The sequence below is a fragment of the Danio rerio genome, chromosome 4 (genome assembly GCF_049306965.1).
Source record: "Danio rerio strain Tuebingen ecotype United States chromosome 4, GRCz12tu, whole genome shotgun sequence".
NCBI lineage: Eukaryota > Metazoa > Chordata > Actinopteri > Cypriniformes > Danionidae > Danio > Danio rerio.
Genome location: NC_133179.1, coordinates 23,709,905 through 23,726,034, shown reverse-complemented (window position 1 = coordinate 23,726,034; position 16,130 = coordinate 23,709,905). Strand labels below are relative to the sequence as shown.

The following is a 16,130-nucleotide window of genomic DNA, read 5'->3' as shown; positions in this document are numbered from 1 at the left end:
GAAATTAAAGTTACTATCAGAATTTGGACATTGTATCCAATGAAACAAGAACACAAATGAAATTTATAAAGATATAAACAAATAATAACATTGTTTCATTCATTTATAAGTAAAAGTTTAGTTTTTTTAATTGCATTATTGCTAAAAACATTTATACAAACAGTCAACTTTTAAAGTGGATCAAACAAGTTTTTTTAAATTGTCCTAAGACTTTAAAGGGTTTTAAAAATTGCTAAATTGTTTCAAAATTGCTAAATTATTTGCTAAATCAGCATGACTCAGAAGGATTATTTCACATTGAAGACTGCAGAAATGACAGCTAAACAGGCATGAATGCGTTTTGAAAGTAGAAAAGTTATCATAAAGTGCAATATTTCACAATATTTCTGTTCTTATTATTGATTAAATAACGTTGGTGAGCACAAAAGATTCAATAGCATAAAAATAAAAGTTCTATCAACATGCATGTTTTGTTTTAAATATATATATATATATATATATATATATATATATATATATATATATATATATATATATTTATACAGTTTAGTGCTAGTGTAGACATTATTATACTTTAATATTTAGAATTTTTTTAGAACTGTATTTACTCTCTTATTGTCTGAGAAGATGTGTTCTTCAAGTTTCACAGAATATGTAATTTCTTGATGAAACATCCTTTTAAGGTCATAGTTTTTTTAGTTATCACATCCTTGAGAAACCCCTTGAAAAGTCCAAGATCCACGCAAAAGGATGGTGAATATGTAGGCTTGGGACTGAAGACAGGACTTTGGAATGCGAGTGATGCTTAAAATGTGCATTGCCAAAGAGAGCGAGAAAGAGAGAGAGAGATTCATTAACTGAACAAAAGATTGACATTCCATTTCACAGATAGTAAAGACTGAAACATTTTTGCCAAGTAGGCAGCGACCCTTGTCCTAAAAGTCCTGACTAGACTCAATATGAGATCAAATTCAAGTCTTGGAAAAAAAAAAAATACTTAAAGAGTACTGTTGGTTCTTATAAAATGTTTTATTGTTGTACAGACAATAGATTATAGACAGAAAAATACATCATTAAATAATATTTACAAAAGAAAATGCATTTTATTTTGCATTTTTATTTGCAAATATTGAACACTTGGATTAAAAAGTAATATCTTACAAAGATTGAAATGCTATTGACAGTCCTCAGCCTCTGGCTTCAACTTCCTTACAGTCTACACTACCATTAAAAGGATTTGGGATCGATAAGGTTTTAAATGTTTTAAAAGAAGTCTATTCTGCTCACCAAGGCTGCATTTACTGACTTAATTTAAAACTCTTTTATCATTTTATTGAATGTGGTTTAAAATTATTAAAAAAAATATTCCTGTCATTTAAAGCAGAATTTTCCGCATCATTAATACAGTGCTTTGTGTCAGATGATCCTTCAGAAATCTTAATGATCTGGTGCTTTAAGGAACACTCCTCTTTTTTTCTGATAATATTTTAATTTTACAAGATCCCTTGAGTTAAACTGTGGAGTTTTAACATTTTTGAATGTACATATTCTATCTCCGGGGAGAACTTTTAGCTTAGCTTAACATAGATCATTAATTCAGATTAGACCATTAGCATCTCACGCAAAAAAAAATGACTAAAAGGTTTTGCAAATTTTCCTATTTAAAGCTTGACATTTTTGTAGTAATTCTGTGTACTAAAACCAAAAGAAAATGAATGAATTTTGCATTATTGGAAGCTATGGAAATTAAAAATGTATTTTATGTTTTTGTTTACATTCCACAAAGTGGTCTATAGGCTCGTTTAACTCTAGGGGAAGTGTAAAATTTGCATATTTTCAAATGAGTGGAGTGCTCCTTTAAGAAACGTTTATTGTTGTTATTATAAGTGTTGAAAACCGTAATGCTGCTTCATACTATTGTGGAAAATGATACAATACCCTTAATAAGTATTTACTTTTGTTCATCGCATAAATTGTTAATTAGTGAAAGTAAATATTTTAATGTAAATAATGGACTTTCTTTTTATCAAAGAATCCTAAAAAGTAAAAATGTATTAGTTTCCACAAAACTATGAACCATGAAAAGATAATCATAACAATCATTAATAGTAACTGAGCACCAATAATAACCGATGATAACAGGACAGCAAATTATCATGCGACACTGAAGACATTCAACAAGAAAACCCTTAATAAGTTATAATATTTCACAATTTTACAGCATTAACTGTATTTTAAATCAAATAAATGCAGCCTTATTGAGCAGAATAAGCTTCTTTTAAAAACAAAAGCAGAAAATCCCAAACTTCTGATTACCAGTAGTGCATGTTTGGTTAATCTTCACGGTATCTTCTCCTGAACACGTCATCAGGCACTGAACTCTGTGTTGTCATTGATTGACACATCAGTGGATTTACGGCCTCTGCGTGAGTCTGCTTTTGCCCTCCTCCTGTTCTGCCAGCTTGAAGTGAGTGTATGCCAGGATACCAGTGAGGGTGCAGAGAATGCCCAGACCCTGATTTAAAGACAGGGGGTCCTGGAAGAGAACATACCCTCCCAGTAATGTAATGCAGAACTTGAAATGGCCAAACATGTTGTAGCTGTGAGGAGGAATGTTAAGGGAACTTTTTTTAGATTTATGACTTGCGTTTGAGTCTTAAAGATGTGCAAAAAAATTAGTCAAACATTTTTTTAAAGTGTATATTCTTTAAACCATTTTCTAGATAGGTAGGTTTGTGAATATTACATTTAAAACAGCTGATTAACCTAACCAAGCATTAAGTTGATTGATAATATACAATACTATTTTTAATATTGATGTATGGATTTCTGTAATAATGTTAGATTATTTCTGTTGAATAAACTTATGCATGGAAATAAAATAACATTTATGTTAATTTCTGAATAAATCTAGCATATTTTATGTTAAAAATAAATAAATAGTTAATTATACGAATATAACGTTTTATTTTATTCCTTATTTATGCATATACAAGTCTTATTAATAGAATATGTTATACGACTCCAAATATTAAAAAACCTAAACAGTTAAATGAATGAATATATACATTTTATATGGATTAGTTTACATAATTAATTTGTAACTACTATTTTAACATTAGTTACAATAAAAAATAAAACATACTATGCAAATGAGTTAATTTGTTAAAAACAAGTAAAAGTATGTTTAAAAAACATTCATATTTTTTATTGACTCTGGATTGATCAACATTGTTATTGTCAATTTAAATATTACAAATTATACAATATAATCTGTCAACAGATGGATTTTTAAATATAAATACATGTCTTTTTTATCTAAAAGTGAAAGAATTTGGTATAAAACACATGCATGTTTGTACAATAACATAATTTGTAATATCAATTAATTGATATACAAGTTTAAACGTCACTTATCATCATTTATAAATAGGAGATATGCACAAGACACACATTGATTTTGAGTATTGTTATGCATCAACATTCAAAAACTGAGCCATCATATTCGCACATCCCAAGATACTTTGCATTTATATATAAATAGCTGCAAGAATGTTTTTGAAAAATAAATCCGCTCACAAATATGTTTGCCTAATACGTGTCCCAAACATTGCAGTTTATGGTTTTGTGCTCCCTCTGCTGTCAACATTATGAAAGCTCTCCCTCATTCACTAACGCTTACTCAATGGCTGCATTCAGAAGCATGGAATATTTCCAGTGTGGCTCAAGTCTAAAGAAAAAAAAAAGAACTTCCCCTTTCATTATTAAACAAGTGTGTAAATACATGTTAATTATTTGCCAAGCTTACAGGTTCTATAAACAGACATTTGCTTGCATTATAGGCCTAGTCTGACAATTAACAAACAAGAGAGCCCTGTTTTGGTATATATTTGTCTAAAGGGTGTGTTTTGCACCAAGAATAGAACAGAAAGGAAGCACAGCTGAATGACTGATGTTTTAGAGAAGCAGCAGAAAGGATACGTAACAGGAGACGTGTTCCCGATGATCCAGTAAATGGACAAATTGACCAGAAAGGCAATAACACCAGAGAGCAGAACCATGAACTTCATGAAAAAAAAACAGAAAATATTTTTCAATCAATAATGCATCTCAAACATTTAGGAATAAATAAATATTATCATAGCATAATTTGTGACAATTGAGCATGATACCAAATCTTAGGAATAGGAAACAATACAAGTCAGAATTTTACTTTTATGCCTAAAATCATTTAAATATTAATTAAATTCCATGTTCTGATAATTCTTTGTAAATTTCTTACAGTAAATGCATAAAAACAAAGACAAAACATTGCTACATTTTTTTAAACTATAAAATGTGTTTTTCTAAAGAAAAATAGTTTTTCCTTAAATATTTATAGTTGCATATTGGCCAAATATTGTACTATTCTAACAAAACATACATAAATGAAAACTGATGCTCATATTTAAACTCAGTCTTAATATTTTCTAAGAATATTTTAAAATGTAATACATTTGAGGATATAATATTTTAAAAAGCAAATGAAACTGTAGGAAAATCTAATATATTAATAAAATATTATATGGTTTACAATTTTTAATATTGATGCATATTAATGTAAAAAAAGGCTAAAAAAAATGAATAATTTATGTTTGTATATTATTAATTAAATAACACACACATATATGTATATACTCTGGACAAATCTGATTTTGTACACATCTATCTTACATATTGTAAATAAATGAAAAATAAATAATAATAATAATATTAAAACAGTTAAAAATAAATATAACCTTCTGTTAATATTGATTCGTGGCTATATCAGACTTGTAAATGTTAGGTATAAAAATTTAATACATTTCAAAATATCAATAATGCTATAACACTAAATAGCAGAACCATGATATTGATCAAAGAAAAGATATTTAAAAAAAATAATAATATTCACATAGTAAAATCTACAACGGTAAATATAAGTTACTATTGAATTTTTCAACTTTAACCCAAATTGGGGTATACATTCAAAGACTTTTACTTTCCCCCCCAAAAAAGTCTGGCTAGTAACACAAGGCCTCTATGAGACCGTGTTTGTATAAAGAGGAAATACCATTGGACTGAAGCATATGAGACTGTGTGAGAAAATGTGTTTTCTTGCTCATTTTCTTACCAGGGCCAGAAATGACCAAGGGCCAAATATACCACCGTCTCCAGTGAGGGGTTCAAAGAATGGCACGAGCACCAGGAGAAATGCAGAAGACATGGGTGCTTGATAATACAGTAACTGCATTGAGTTCACCTGAAGCTCATGCTGCTTGGCGCCGACCCACTATTTTAAGAGAAAGAGAGAGAAAGAAAAATGTAAATAATTAGCTAGTTATATGCAGTGTGATCAAAATATCTGAATAAATTCAACTAAAAATATTATTATGATATATTGTATTAAGTTTAATTTTTCTAAAGGTTTTTCTTATTTTAATATATTTCAATATGCTGTTAGATCTTCTGATTAGTCTTATTTGACCATGACTGTAATAATATTTCATTAGTTATTACAAATTCATATTTTTATTTTAAGATGTTTGTTTCGATTCTTGCAATACATTAATTCTATACAAATACAGTTTAAACTAAAAAGTAATATTGGTAAACATTCAGTCTAATAACATTTTTTATAAACGTTTAATGTGTAGGTCAAAATGCATTGCTGTGATCTTACAGTTTAATAACTGCTCTCAAGTGTAATAAAACAATTTGTATCATGATGTTAGAAGAAATCTTCAGTGGCAGATTCATTATGAATCATTCTAAATAGATGATTTGTTGCTAAAAAACTATATACATATACATGCATACACACATTATATGTAATATTTAACACACATATAATAATTTCTGACCCCATACTGTGAACCTTAGTATAAATATTTAATAATTATTATATTTATGATAAAGGAACTAAATTTGTTTCTATACTTGAGGTCTCGGAGTTCTCCAATAACCAGAGCACTGGTTTTGAATGAAGACATTTATGACATACAAAGTGTGAATGCAAGAACACTTACCACTTGATACAATGAGGTTACCAAGACACCCAATGTGGCAAATATCATCCCCATAAGATTGAACCGCACATCATAGTACGAGTTTAGTATGACCCCTAAAGTGATGGGCACCTTTTAATGACAAAACAAAAATACAAACATTTAGCATCACAAAATTAGATCACATATATTATTTGACCCATAACCCAGACTAATCAAATCCTACATGTAACTATGACTTGCTTTTATGCAGAGCATAGTCCAAACTCATAGTTCAATGCTATAAAACTGCTATATGAACATGTTACAGTAGCAATAGCACTCAATTACGAGATAGACTTTGATTTTAAGACGTGCTTTGATTTTAATTGACATAAACCATTGATATGCATAATAAACGAAGCCCACTTACTAGAGTCAGTTTAATCTTTGTGGAAAAGGTCTTTCTGTAGTACATGGTCTGGATGGCTATAATCACAGGTGTTGTCATGACCTTGGCCAGCTGATATGTTCCTATAGTGTTGCTTTGGAGAGATAGATTAGTGAAAACAACAAAACCACAAAAACTCAGAGCCAGCAGGAGGATTTTAGACGGTCTGAGACTCTTGGGGGCAAATATATCCATCTTCTGGCAAATAAACAACCCCAGCCATGTCATTACGAAATGAATGAGAGTCAGAGTCATGTTAGGGAAGCCGTAGTGCACATAAATCCATTTGTTGATGAACACTATGCATACTGAAGACAGTAAATTGACCAGCAGTCCTGCAATAATCCGGCTGTTTCCGAACAAGTCAGAGAGTCGCGTCGCCATCGTTGAGCTCATTCAGACTAGTGTATATTCCTGGAGAAACAGTTTTTGGGGCTCTGCTTGGGTTTGGGCATCAGCAGAGAGACAGAAAGCGCCACTGCTTTCTGTGGCTGAGTCTGTGAAAGCGGGTTTTCATTATAGGACTCGAGCTGGGCTCAAACACACGCGCATGACGTCCTCAAACGCGACGCGAAGTTCACAAATGAGAGACGTGTCTGCAAGTTAACGGTCTCCGTCCGGACTCTCGCGAGATTTATTTGTGGAGAAGTTTGAAGGCAGCGACGCCACGTCAGAGCTCTAAAGCGCCGTCTTCTGGATAAAGTAAGACAATGTAGGTTCATAACTTTGTGCTTTCTGTTATAATGTCATTATTAGCTCACAGTAATGTTTTAATGCCTTACTTATGTCGTCCAATACGGTATTTATGTCCATGCCATTGAAGCAGTGCATTTTTGTTCATAAGATTGTTGGCCAGCAACAGCAACATGCTTAGACAGCAAAACTCTTCAATTATAAAACAGCAAAAAGCAGTTGAATAAAATAAGGGTAACTATTACACCAACAAGAAACATAAAGATGTCAGTTTCTCCAATGTTACAATTCTAAAAAAAAAAAAAAAAAAAAAAAAAAATATATATATATATATATATATATATATATATATATATATATATATATATATATATATATATATATACACAATTTGTTTATAATGCAGACTATAACAAATATAATATTGTTGTTTGTAATACAGACCAAAGAATGATGTGTTCTTTGCAAACAAATCTGCAGGCAAGCCCTTGTTAGAATTATTTATACCCCTGTAAAATTCTGACTTAAGGTTACTTTTATTCAACCAGCAATCTGTTATTTTTACTGAAAATGACACAGGCTTCTCCCTAAAGATAATAAGACGACGTAAAGTGGCATTATGGAAAATACTATTTCTCATCTCCTGTTTTATTTTGAACAAAAGATATCCAAATTATTCATACCCTTTGCAAACTATCACACACTATGGGGAAATTTATACCATTCAAAATACTCCAAGCAGTTCTAAACCATCTTAATCACTCTGATTCATTGGGAACAGCTGTTTTAGTCAACTCAACACACTGTTAAAAAAGCCACACACAAAAGCCTGCTTGGCCTTTGCAAATGCTCGTATGGACAAAGCAGCTCTTCAGGACTTCTGTTTTATCGTCACATGAGTTAAAAAATATTTTCATTTCTTAATTTGTCATAAAAAGGAGAAGGACCCTGAACACCATCCCCACTGTCAAACATGGTGATGAGAACCTAATGTTTTTCGGGCTGTTTTTCAACAATTGCTCCAGTGAACCATATCAGTAAATGTAAAAATGTAATAAAAAGAATGTAAAAAATAAAGAAAGAAAATAATTAAAACAAAGTTTTACAGTGGTTCAGACAGAGTCCTGACTTGAATCCAATTTAGTATCTGTGGAGGGAGCTAAAGATCAGGGTGATGGCAAGGAGAACCTTCAACCTGAAAGAGTTGGAGCTTATCATTTAAGATGAATGGGCAAAATACCAGTGGAGATATGCATAAAGCTGGTCAAAGCTGGAAGCGACTTAAAGTTCACAAATGAGATTCATGTCTGCAAGTTAACGGTCTCCGTCCAGACTCTCGCAAGATTTACTTGAGTAAACCGTCCTCTGGATATGTAGGTTCATAACTTTGTGCTTTCTGTTATAATGTCATTATTAACTCACAATAATATTTTATTGCCCTACTTATTTCATTCAATACAACATTTATGTCATTAAAACAGTGCTTTTTGTTCATAACATTGTGGGCCTGCTACATGCTCAGAATGCAAAACTCATCAACCATAAAACAGCAAAAAGCAGTTGGAAAAATTAATGGTAACTATTACCCCAACAAGAAAATTAAAGATGTTAGTTTTTCCAATGTTACAATTCTAAAAAACAAAAAAAATATATACACAATTTGTTAGATGACAAAAATCTGTTTATAATGCAGACCTAAAGATCAGGGAGCTAAAGATCAGGGTGATGACAAGGAGACCTTGATGTAATAGCCAATAAAGGCTTGTCTATTGATTATTGAGAAGGGTATTAATAATTTGAAAAATGCCACTTTTTGTTCAAATTTAAATAAAAGCTTTGAAATATTTTGTCACAATGATGCCTTATTTATATATAGTTTTATAATCTTTTGGGAGAAGCCATTTCTGGTCTTAAAAACATTGGTGGTTAAATAAAAGTAACTTTAAGTCAGAATTTGCCAGGGGTATGAATAATTTTGGGCTTGACTGTATATAAAATATTTTAAAATAATATAATATTTATAATACAATATAATATTTTATATATTTTTATAGCCATCAAGAACCAATTTGTTTTCTCAATCAACCTTTTAGTGAGTAGTTCTCACAATAATTTGTAATAATATGAGAAACATTATTTCACCAATAAAAAAAACATAAAAACACTGTTGTGCTTGATTCTCTAGATATAAAGGTTCTTTACAGAACTACTGATGAGAATAAAACCTCTTAGTATTGAATGAAATATCATGTGAAATTCTACAGAAAATTATGGTTTCTCAAGCAGTAGTCTAAAAGAAGGAAATTAAAAATTGTCCTATTTACAAGATAATATTTTGTCCACATTGTTAATGTATTTATGCAGGTGGATTAGATATTATATAGATGCCTTTACAGTTTAGGATGGGGGTCCTAAGAGATTGTAAACCCCAGCGTTAGAATGACCTTTGCTCAAGATGTCCAATGTCACCAATAGGTGGCAGTAAAATCCCGTGCCAACCATCTGACTGACTCAATTTCATGATTTTGACAGCAGTTTTTTTTTTCCTTCTGAATTGAAATGCATTTGGAAAATTGGACCAGTTCCCAAATTTCTGCCGTGCAACATCAATATGTTAATTTCTGCTCTATAACTACCCTCTCACTCTTTCACTCTCGTTTTCCCTGGTCTGATGACTGCAATAGTTCATGAGTAAAGATGTATTAGTTGCCTCTAACTATGCCTGTACACAGAACAGTGTGTTAGTGTGATGAATCTGCGGTGTGTGTTTTCAGTCATTCAGTGAGCTGTGGAGGCCGCGAGCAATTCTTCATCTGCAGGCATCTGCATGAAATTGCTTCCCCCTTGAAACATTAAGACGGCTTAATTGACTTTTTCAATGAGGATGAGCTGCTTATACTTGCTGTATCGATTCAAGTTTCAAGGAAGTTCAGATTTGTGCCTTTACAAGAGGCCTTGATAGATTTTCATTCGTCTCTGTTTCCCGTAATGGAATATGAATAATGCCTTCATCCTGGCAAGACACAAGACTCACATCGTACAAGAACATTACAGAGCCATAAAAACACATTTTTGTGTGTGTTCATACTGTAGATTTTGTTGCTGAACTGGTGGTCAGCGTGAAAAAGAAGTATATATTAACACACTTTCTTCAAAAATTAATGGAAGAATGTAGTAAAATTGAAAGTTTTTTTCAAACACTTCATTGCGCATTAAGTTAAACTAAATGATTGCAGTTGTATTTTATTGTAAATATAGTGTCTGAAATGATCACATTTAGTGCTTATGTTACACTATATATTATAAATAAGACTTTTTTTTGACCCTTTAAACTAGGCTATTATTTATTCTATATCTAATAATATGTGTACACCAAATGTATCAACAAAGATGTGTCATGTAATCAATATTTTAAACAATAACAACATATTTTATATCATTTATTTGGGAAACCTTTAGTTTTTACTTTAGTTTTTACTTTATTCAACTTTTTTTACTCCACTACATTATAAATAAATATAAAACTGTGGCAGATTACATCCTGATATTTTGTGCATGAGGAGAAACATTATTTATTTCCCTTTTTAAATAAATAATATCTATTGCTACAAGTTCTAATGCACTCTTTCAACCAGTTTGCAGTTGTTTACATGTTCAGGTTCAAACTTAGACTGTTCAACTGCATTGTGGGAGGGAGAGAAAGTTGTGGTTGCCAGGTCAGCAGTTTAATATAAGCTGATGAAAACAACACAGTAGTACAGGTAAACAGTACAGTAGCTCGGAACTCCAATCAAGCTCAGTCCTAAAACTAGTTTGCTGTATTGTGTTAGAAGTATTATTTATTACAATTTAGTGTTGCTCAAATTTACTTGTAACAATTAAAATGATACCATCACACCTAAATGTGCAAAGCCTTTTTATAGTCCATATTACACAAGTTAGCCAATTAAAAACTACACAGCTGACTACTCAGAACTACAGAAGCTCAAAACTAGTACTGGAAGTGCTTTACCAGAAATATAACATATTATAGTTTGAAAATGGTGGTGACTGTGCTTATGTTAAATGGGTAATAGGCATCTGAAGCACTTGATATCTAAAACATCAATGGACGTCTACTGGGACATATGTGAGAAATAATGTACACTGTAAAAATGATTAGATTATTAACAATGTTTGTATTTTATGATGCACATGTGTTTTACTTTTATTTATGATAATGACTTGTTTAATGGGACCTTGATCTCTAGTCTATTGACTTTTGATGTTGAAAACTCAACTTTACAGTTTAACTGTGTAGTGGGTTTTGACATTTTAGTCGTTTGAAACAATAGGCTACTGGCAGTTATAAACAGGTTTTTGTACTGTAGTTTACAAAATCTTATAGACAAGTTAAGTCACTTTTCAATAGCAAAAGTTGTTGGAGGAAAGATCAGTGTCCCATAATGCAATTTAAAAAATGAATTACAAAATGCAGAAAACTGTACAGATTTTCATTTCAGTGTATTGTTTCTTTAGAAAGTCAGATAGTAACCTGGCCTGACACACATAATCAACACTTTTAGTGTTTTCTGTTTTTAGTATCTTTTGTTGTGTAAAAATATTTAAAATCTGTTTATGTAAGTGGCCATCCATAAATAAATATATATATATATATATATATATATATATATATATATATATATATATATATATATATATATATATATATAACACTGTGCATGGCATATATATATATATATATATATATATATATATATATATATATATATATATATATATATATATATATATATATAACACTGTGCATGGCATATATATATATATATATATATATATATATATATATATATATATATATATATATATATATATATATATATATATATATATATATATATATATATATATATATATATATGCTGTGCACAGTGTTATACAATCAAACAAAACACCAACACACTAAGGTAATCCATTAACACAACAAAGCACCCTATACATCAGGGGTTCTCAAACTCAGTCTTGGAGGTCCGGTGTTCGGCAGATTTTAGCTCCTACCTGCCTCAACACAACTGCAAGGATGTCAGAATTTCCTGGACTGAGATTGAGAAACCCTGCTATACATAATTATTGGCTAAAACACATATGGTACAAAACTATTTAAATAGGATATGATCTGTGATGTGTCAGCTACACTTGATTTTCATCAAATATAACATAGTTAATGGTAACTTTATCTATGATAATTCAAAGTAAATGTATATAATGTTAAATCATTAGCAGTATTTCCACTGGTAACTTGCCTCTTTTTTAAGTTAACATGCACTTTTGTGTCATTCAGTTACCTACTAAATATATCAGATTGTTTTGCTTATTCAGTATACACTATTTCCCCTGAGATTTGTCTGTGCAATGTCTGCAAACATGAGACTCTCTTTCAATTTACAGTAAGCACTGTTTCTCTTAATATTTAACTGAAGAGCGCTCTTTTTGATAGAAACAGCGCTGCATATAGTGTTTTTATGAGGTTTCACTTACTTTCCTTCAGGCTTTATAAAATGACTCAGTAGGTTTTAGTCTTTTTGCCCTCATTAGCCACATTATTATTTTCCTCCTTCTTCCCCAGACTGTTTGCTAGTCAATCTGCATGAAGTACATGACAAATGCCACATCCAGCTTCCTTATTACTCTCAAAACATCTTGAAAAGGACTATCAACCCCCCTCCGGTCTGTTTTTCGCACTCAGCTCCGACATGCAGATTCAGTTTTGAAAAAGCCTGCGAATATTGCAAATGTGACAAATGAGATGCTCGCCATTGTTTCAATCTGAACAGTTATATCAGAGCGCAATGGCAACCTCCGGCGCAGATAATGTGAGTCTGTGCATTAATTCAGACATCATTCAGAAAGCGAAGGAGTGATGAAGGGAGAGGATGATGACTAAATAGTGACAGGGAGCATTGCTGATGGTTTCCAATCACACAAGCCATCAGATGAGTTCACTTTGAAAAGACAGCCTTGGTAAATATGAGGCACGGTGGCGAAGATAAATGCCCTCTTTGAAGCCGTACATTACAAATCTCAGTGCGACGGGAGGAATTAGCCTGTCGCATGCAGAGCTAACCTTGAAAGACAGTTTTTGAATTAAGCTGCCTCAGTCTGACAAATGTTGCCTTGACTGGAAAAAAAATGTCATCTGTTTTCAGATTTCAAAGCATAAAGAATCTGTTGTCCTCCAGTCACATCATTATTGTAAGTGTCATATTAAAGGAATAGTTGTGACAGTTTTGACATTTAATCTCTTTCAAACTGTATTCTTTCTTTTGTTGGATAAAAAAGGTGTTTCACAGAATGCACATGCTGCTCTTTTGCTTGTAATGAAAGTGATTGGGGATTTGTGCTATCAAAACTTTATGAAAGCATTTTTTACTGGAAATCTTATCGCAGTTTGCTCAATGTGCACATTGAAGTTTAATAATTTATAGTTTCTTTTACTATACCTAACTGCATCTCTGGATTAAATTGAACAAAATACCATACATAGAAAATACTTAAAATAAAAAACCTTCAACATATGTATATATATATATATATATATATATATATATATATATATATATATATATATATATATATATATATATATATATATATATATATAGTCATCAATTTGTCATTTAAAACCAAAAGACACAATTTTTTGTCCATCATTTGAAACTGTCATGCTTAAAAATGCATATGAGCACATTAGATTTGAACATGTCAGGTTAATTAAATATGATAAAGAAATGGGATCATAGTTTTGAAATGCAAGTTAAAATAATAGTACTGTTGTTGTCGCTTTTGAAAGTAAAAGAAAAAATGCGAAAACTGTGATGTTATGCAGGTATGTTTTGTTGTATACTGCAGGTATGCTAGTTTTTGACAACAAAAACAAAGAAACAACATTTCTTGACATCAATGGTCTCAAACTAAATTCCTGGAGGGCCACAGCTCTGCATAGTTTAGCTCCTACCACCTCCAAATCACACCTGCTTAATTGTCTCTACTAGTCTTGAACACCTTGATTAGTTGTGTTTGATTAGGGTTGAAGCAAAACTGTGCAAAGCTGCGGCCCTCCGGGAATTAAGTATGATGCTGCATTTTTTACTGAAAATCTTATCGCAGTTTGCTCAATGTGCACATTGAAGTTTAATAATTTATAGTTTCTTTTACTATACCTAACTGCATCTCTGGATTAAATTGAACAAAATACCATACATAGAAAATACTTAAAATAAAAAAACCTTCAACATATGTATATCAACATATATCATATGTTGAAGCAAAACATATGTTGAAGCAAAACTGTGCAAAGCTGCGGCCCTCCGGGAATTAAGTATGATGCTGTACACAGTGGCATCAACATTGACTGGTTTGCTATGTAAGGTATTGATACAGCATTTTTTGTGTTTTGTGTTTTGTGTGTGTATGTATCTGTGTGAACAGAGATTGTAACAAAGATTGAGATTATTCAAACTTACCCTAAGTTTTATGAACAAAAAAATCAGTTAATTTGACCTATTTCATAGTTGTAATATGTGCAATTTCCAAAAAGCCCATTATTATTACAAAATAATTATTTATATAACATTTAAAGTATTCTGGAGGGTTTTTCTAGTTATAAATATTTCTTTAGTAAAGAGTGGTTAACATTCTTCAAAACATCATCTTTTGTCTTCCATTGAGTTTTAAACAACCCGAGACTGATGATTAGAAAAGCCTTTTTAGGTAAAATTTGTTTTAAATCTTCTAGAAGCCCTTATAAAGGTGATTATTCTAGTAGTTAATTTTGTTTGACCAACTCTCACATAAATCTATGACTAAAGTATGGTTGCATGGTATCAATATTTTGCAAAACCATCACAAATTTATGCTAACTTTACATTTGAAATGTTTTCTTTTTCAGGAATCAGCAAGAGAGAGGTTCCACATGCAGAAAGATCTATAGCTAGTGCACAAGGAGAAGGAAAGAAGCATGATCTTCAAACAATTGAATATAACAGATGACCACAGAGACCAAACAAAGCAGAATGAAGAACACCAGGTAGGAATATGAGGAATTAAAAAATTTGCTGAAAGATCTGAGAACTAGTCTTGCAGAGGCTTACAACCACATGCTTGACACTTTCAGGGAATGAGACTGGACAGTGGCTAGGAAAACTCAGGATACATGGCAGGACAAAAAAAAAGCACACACTGAAACAACGATCATAATAAAACAAAACCTGGCAAATGGATAGACACAAACTGCAATAGTTTACCTAAACCAGTTGTTCTCAACTTTTCTGTAGAGTTGTCCTATCCAAATTAAACACAAGTATCAGAATTGATAAGATTAATAAAATGTTACAAGTAGATAAGTTTGTTTCAGGTTGTAAAATTAAAAAAAAAAAAAAAAGACCTCAAAGACAATAATTGAGAAACTTTTTGGGCTAAACACTATCATTAAAAAAGTTTAAAAAAATAGAAATAAAAAAAAGAGAGAAAAGTAAGCCTAAACGACAAATGTGACCTAATGTGATCATAAACTGATGCTGCAGTCACACTAGAGTTTGAGCCTGCAAAATTCTGTTGTATGGCGCTGCAAAAAGGGGCGGGATTAAACAATATGATTTTCAAGATGTAATTTAAAAAAGCTAGCGATTGGTTTATGTTTTAAATCTCTGTCCTGAGAGGTCATGTTTTGTTCTTTGATTGGTCTTACGCAATCATGTGATTTGAATTTGCAGGTCAGAGTTCACCAAGCTTAAACTTTTCAACGCAACAAACTGCGAAACCTGTCGCGGGAGCTATTTTCAGCGTTTTCGGTCTGACACATTCGAGTGCATATGAATGGATATCTATGGGGAGAAAAAGTGCAGTGTGACCGCTGCTTAAAACATAATACCTCAACAAGCCTGCCAAAAATAGAAGAAAATTAGCACAATAAAAATGGAACA

At 31.4% G+C, this 16,130-nt stretch overlaps 1 protein-coding gene across 1 annotated transcript; it reads right to left on the bottom strand.

The window, feature by feature from the left end:
* Positions 1-2,202: 2,202 nt before the first annotated feature.
* On the bottom strand, positions 2,203-7,041 carry slc35e3 (solute carrier family 35 member E3). Its single transcript, NM_001030179.1, has 5 exons — positions 6,439-7,041; positions 6,048-6,158; positions 5,153-5,311; positions 3,982-4,064; positions 2,203-2,600 (listed from the first exon to the last, which is right to left on the bottom strand). Exons 1-5 carry the CDS (start codon positions 6,850-6,852, stop codon positions 2,414-2,416), a joined length of 954 nt encoding a protein of 317 aa, NP_001025350.1. The 5' UTR covers positions 6,853-7,041; the 3' UTR covers positions 2,203-2,413.
* Between the last annotated feature and the right edge of the window lie 9,089 nt (positions 7,042-16,130).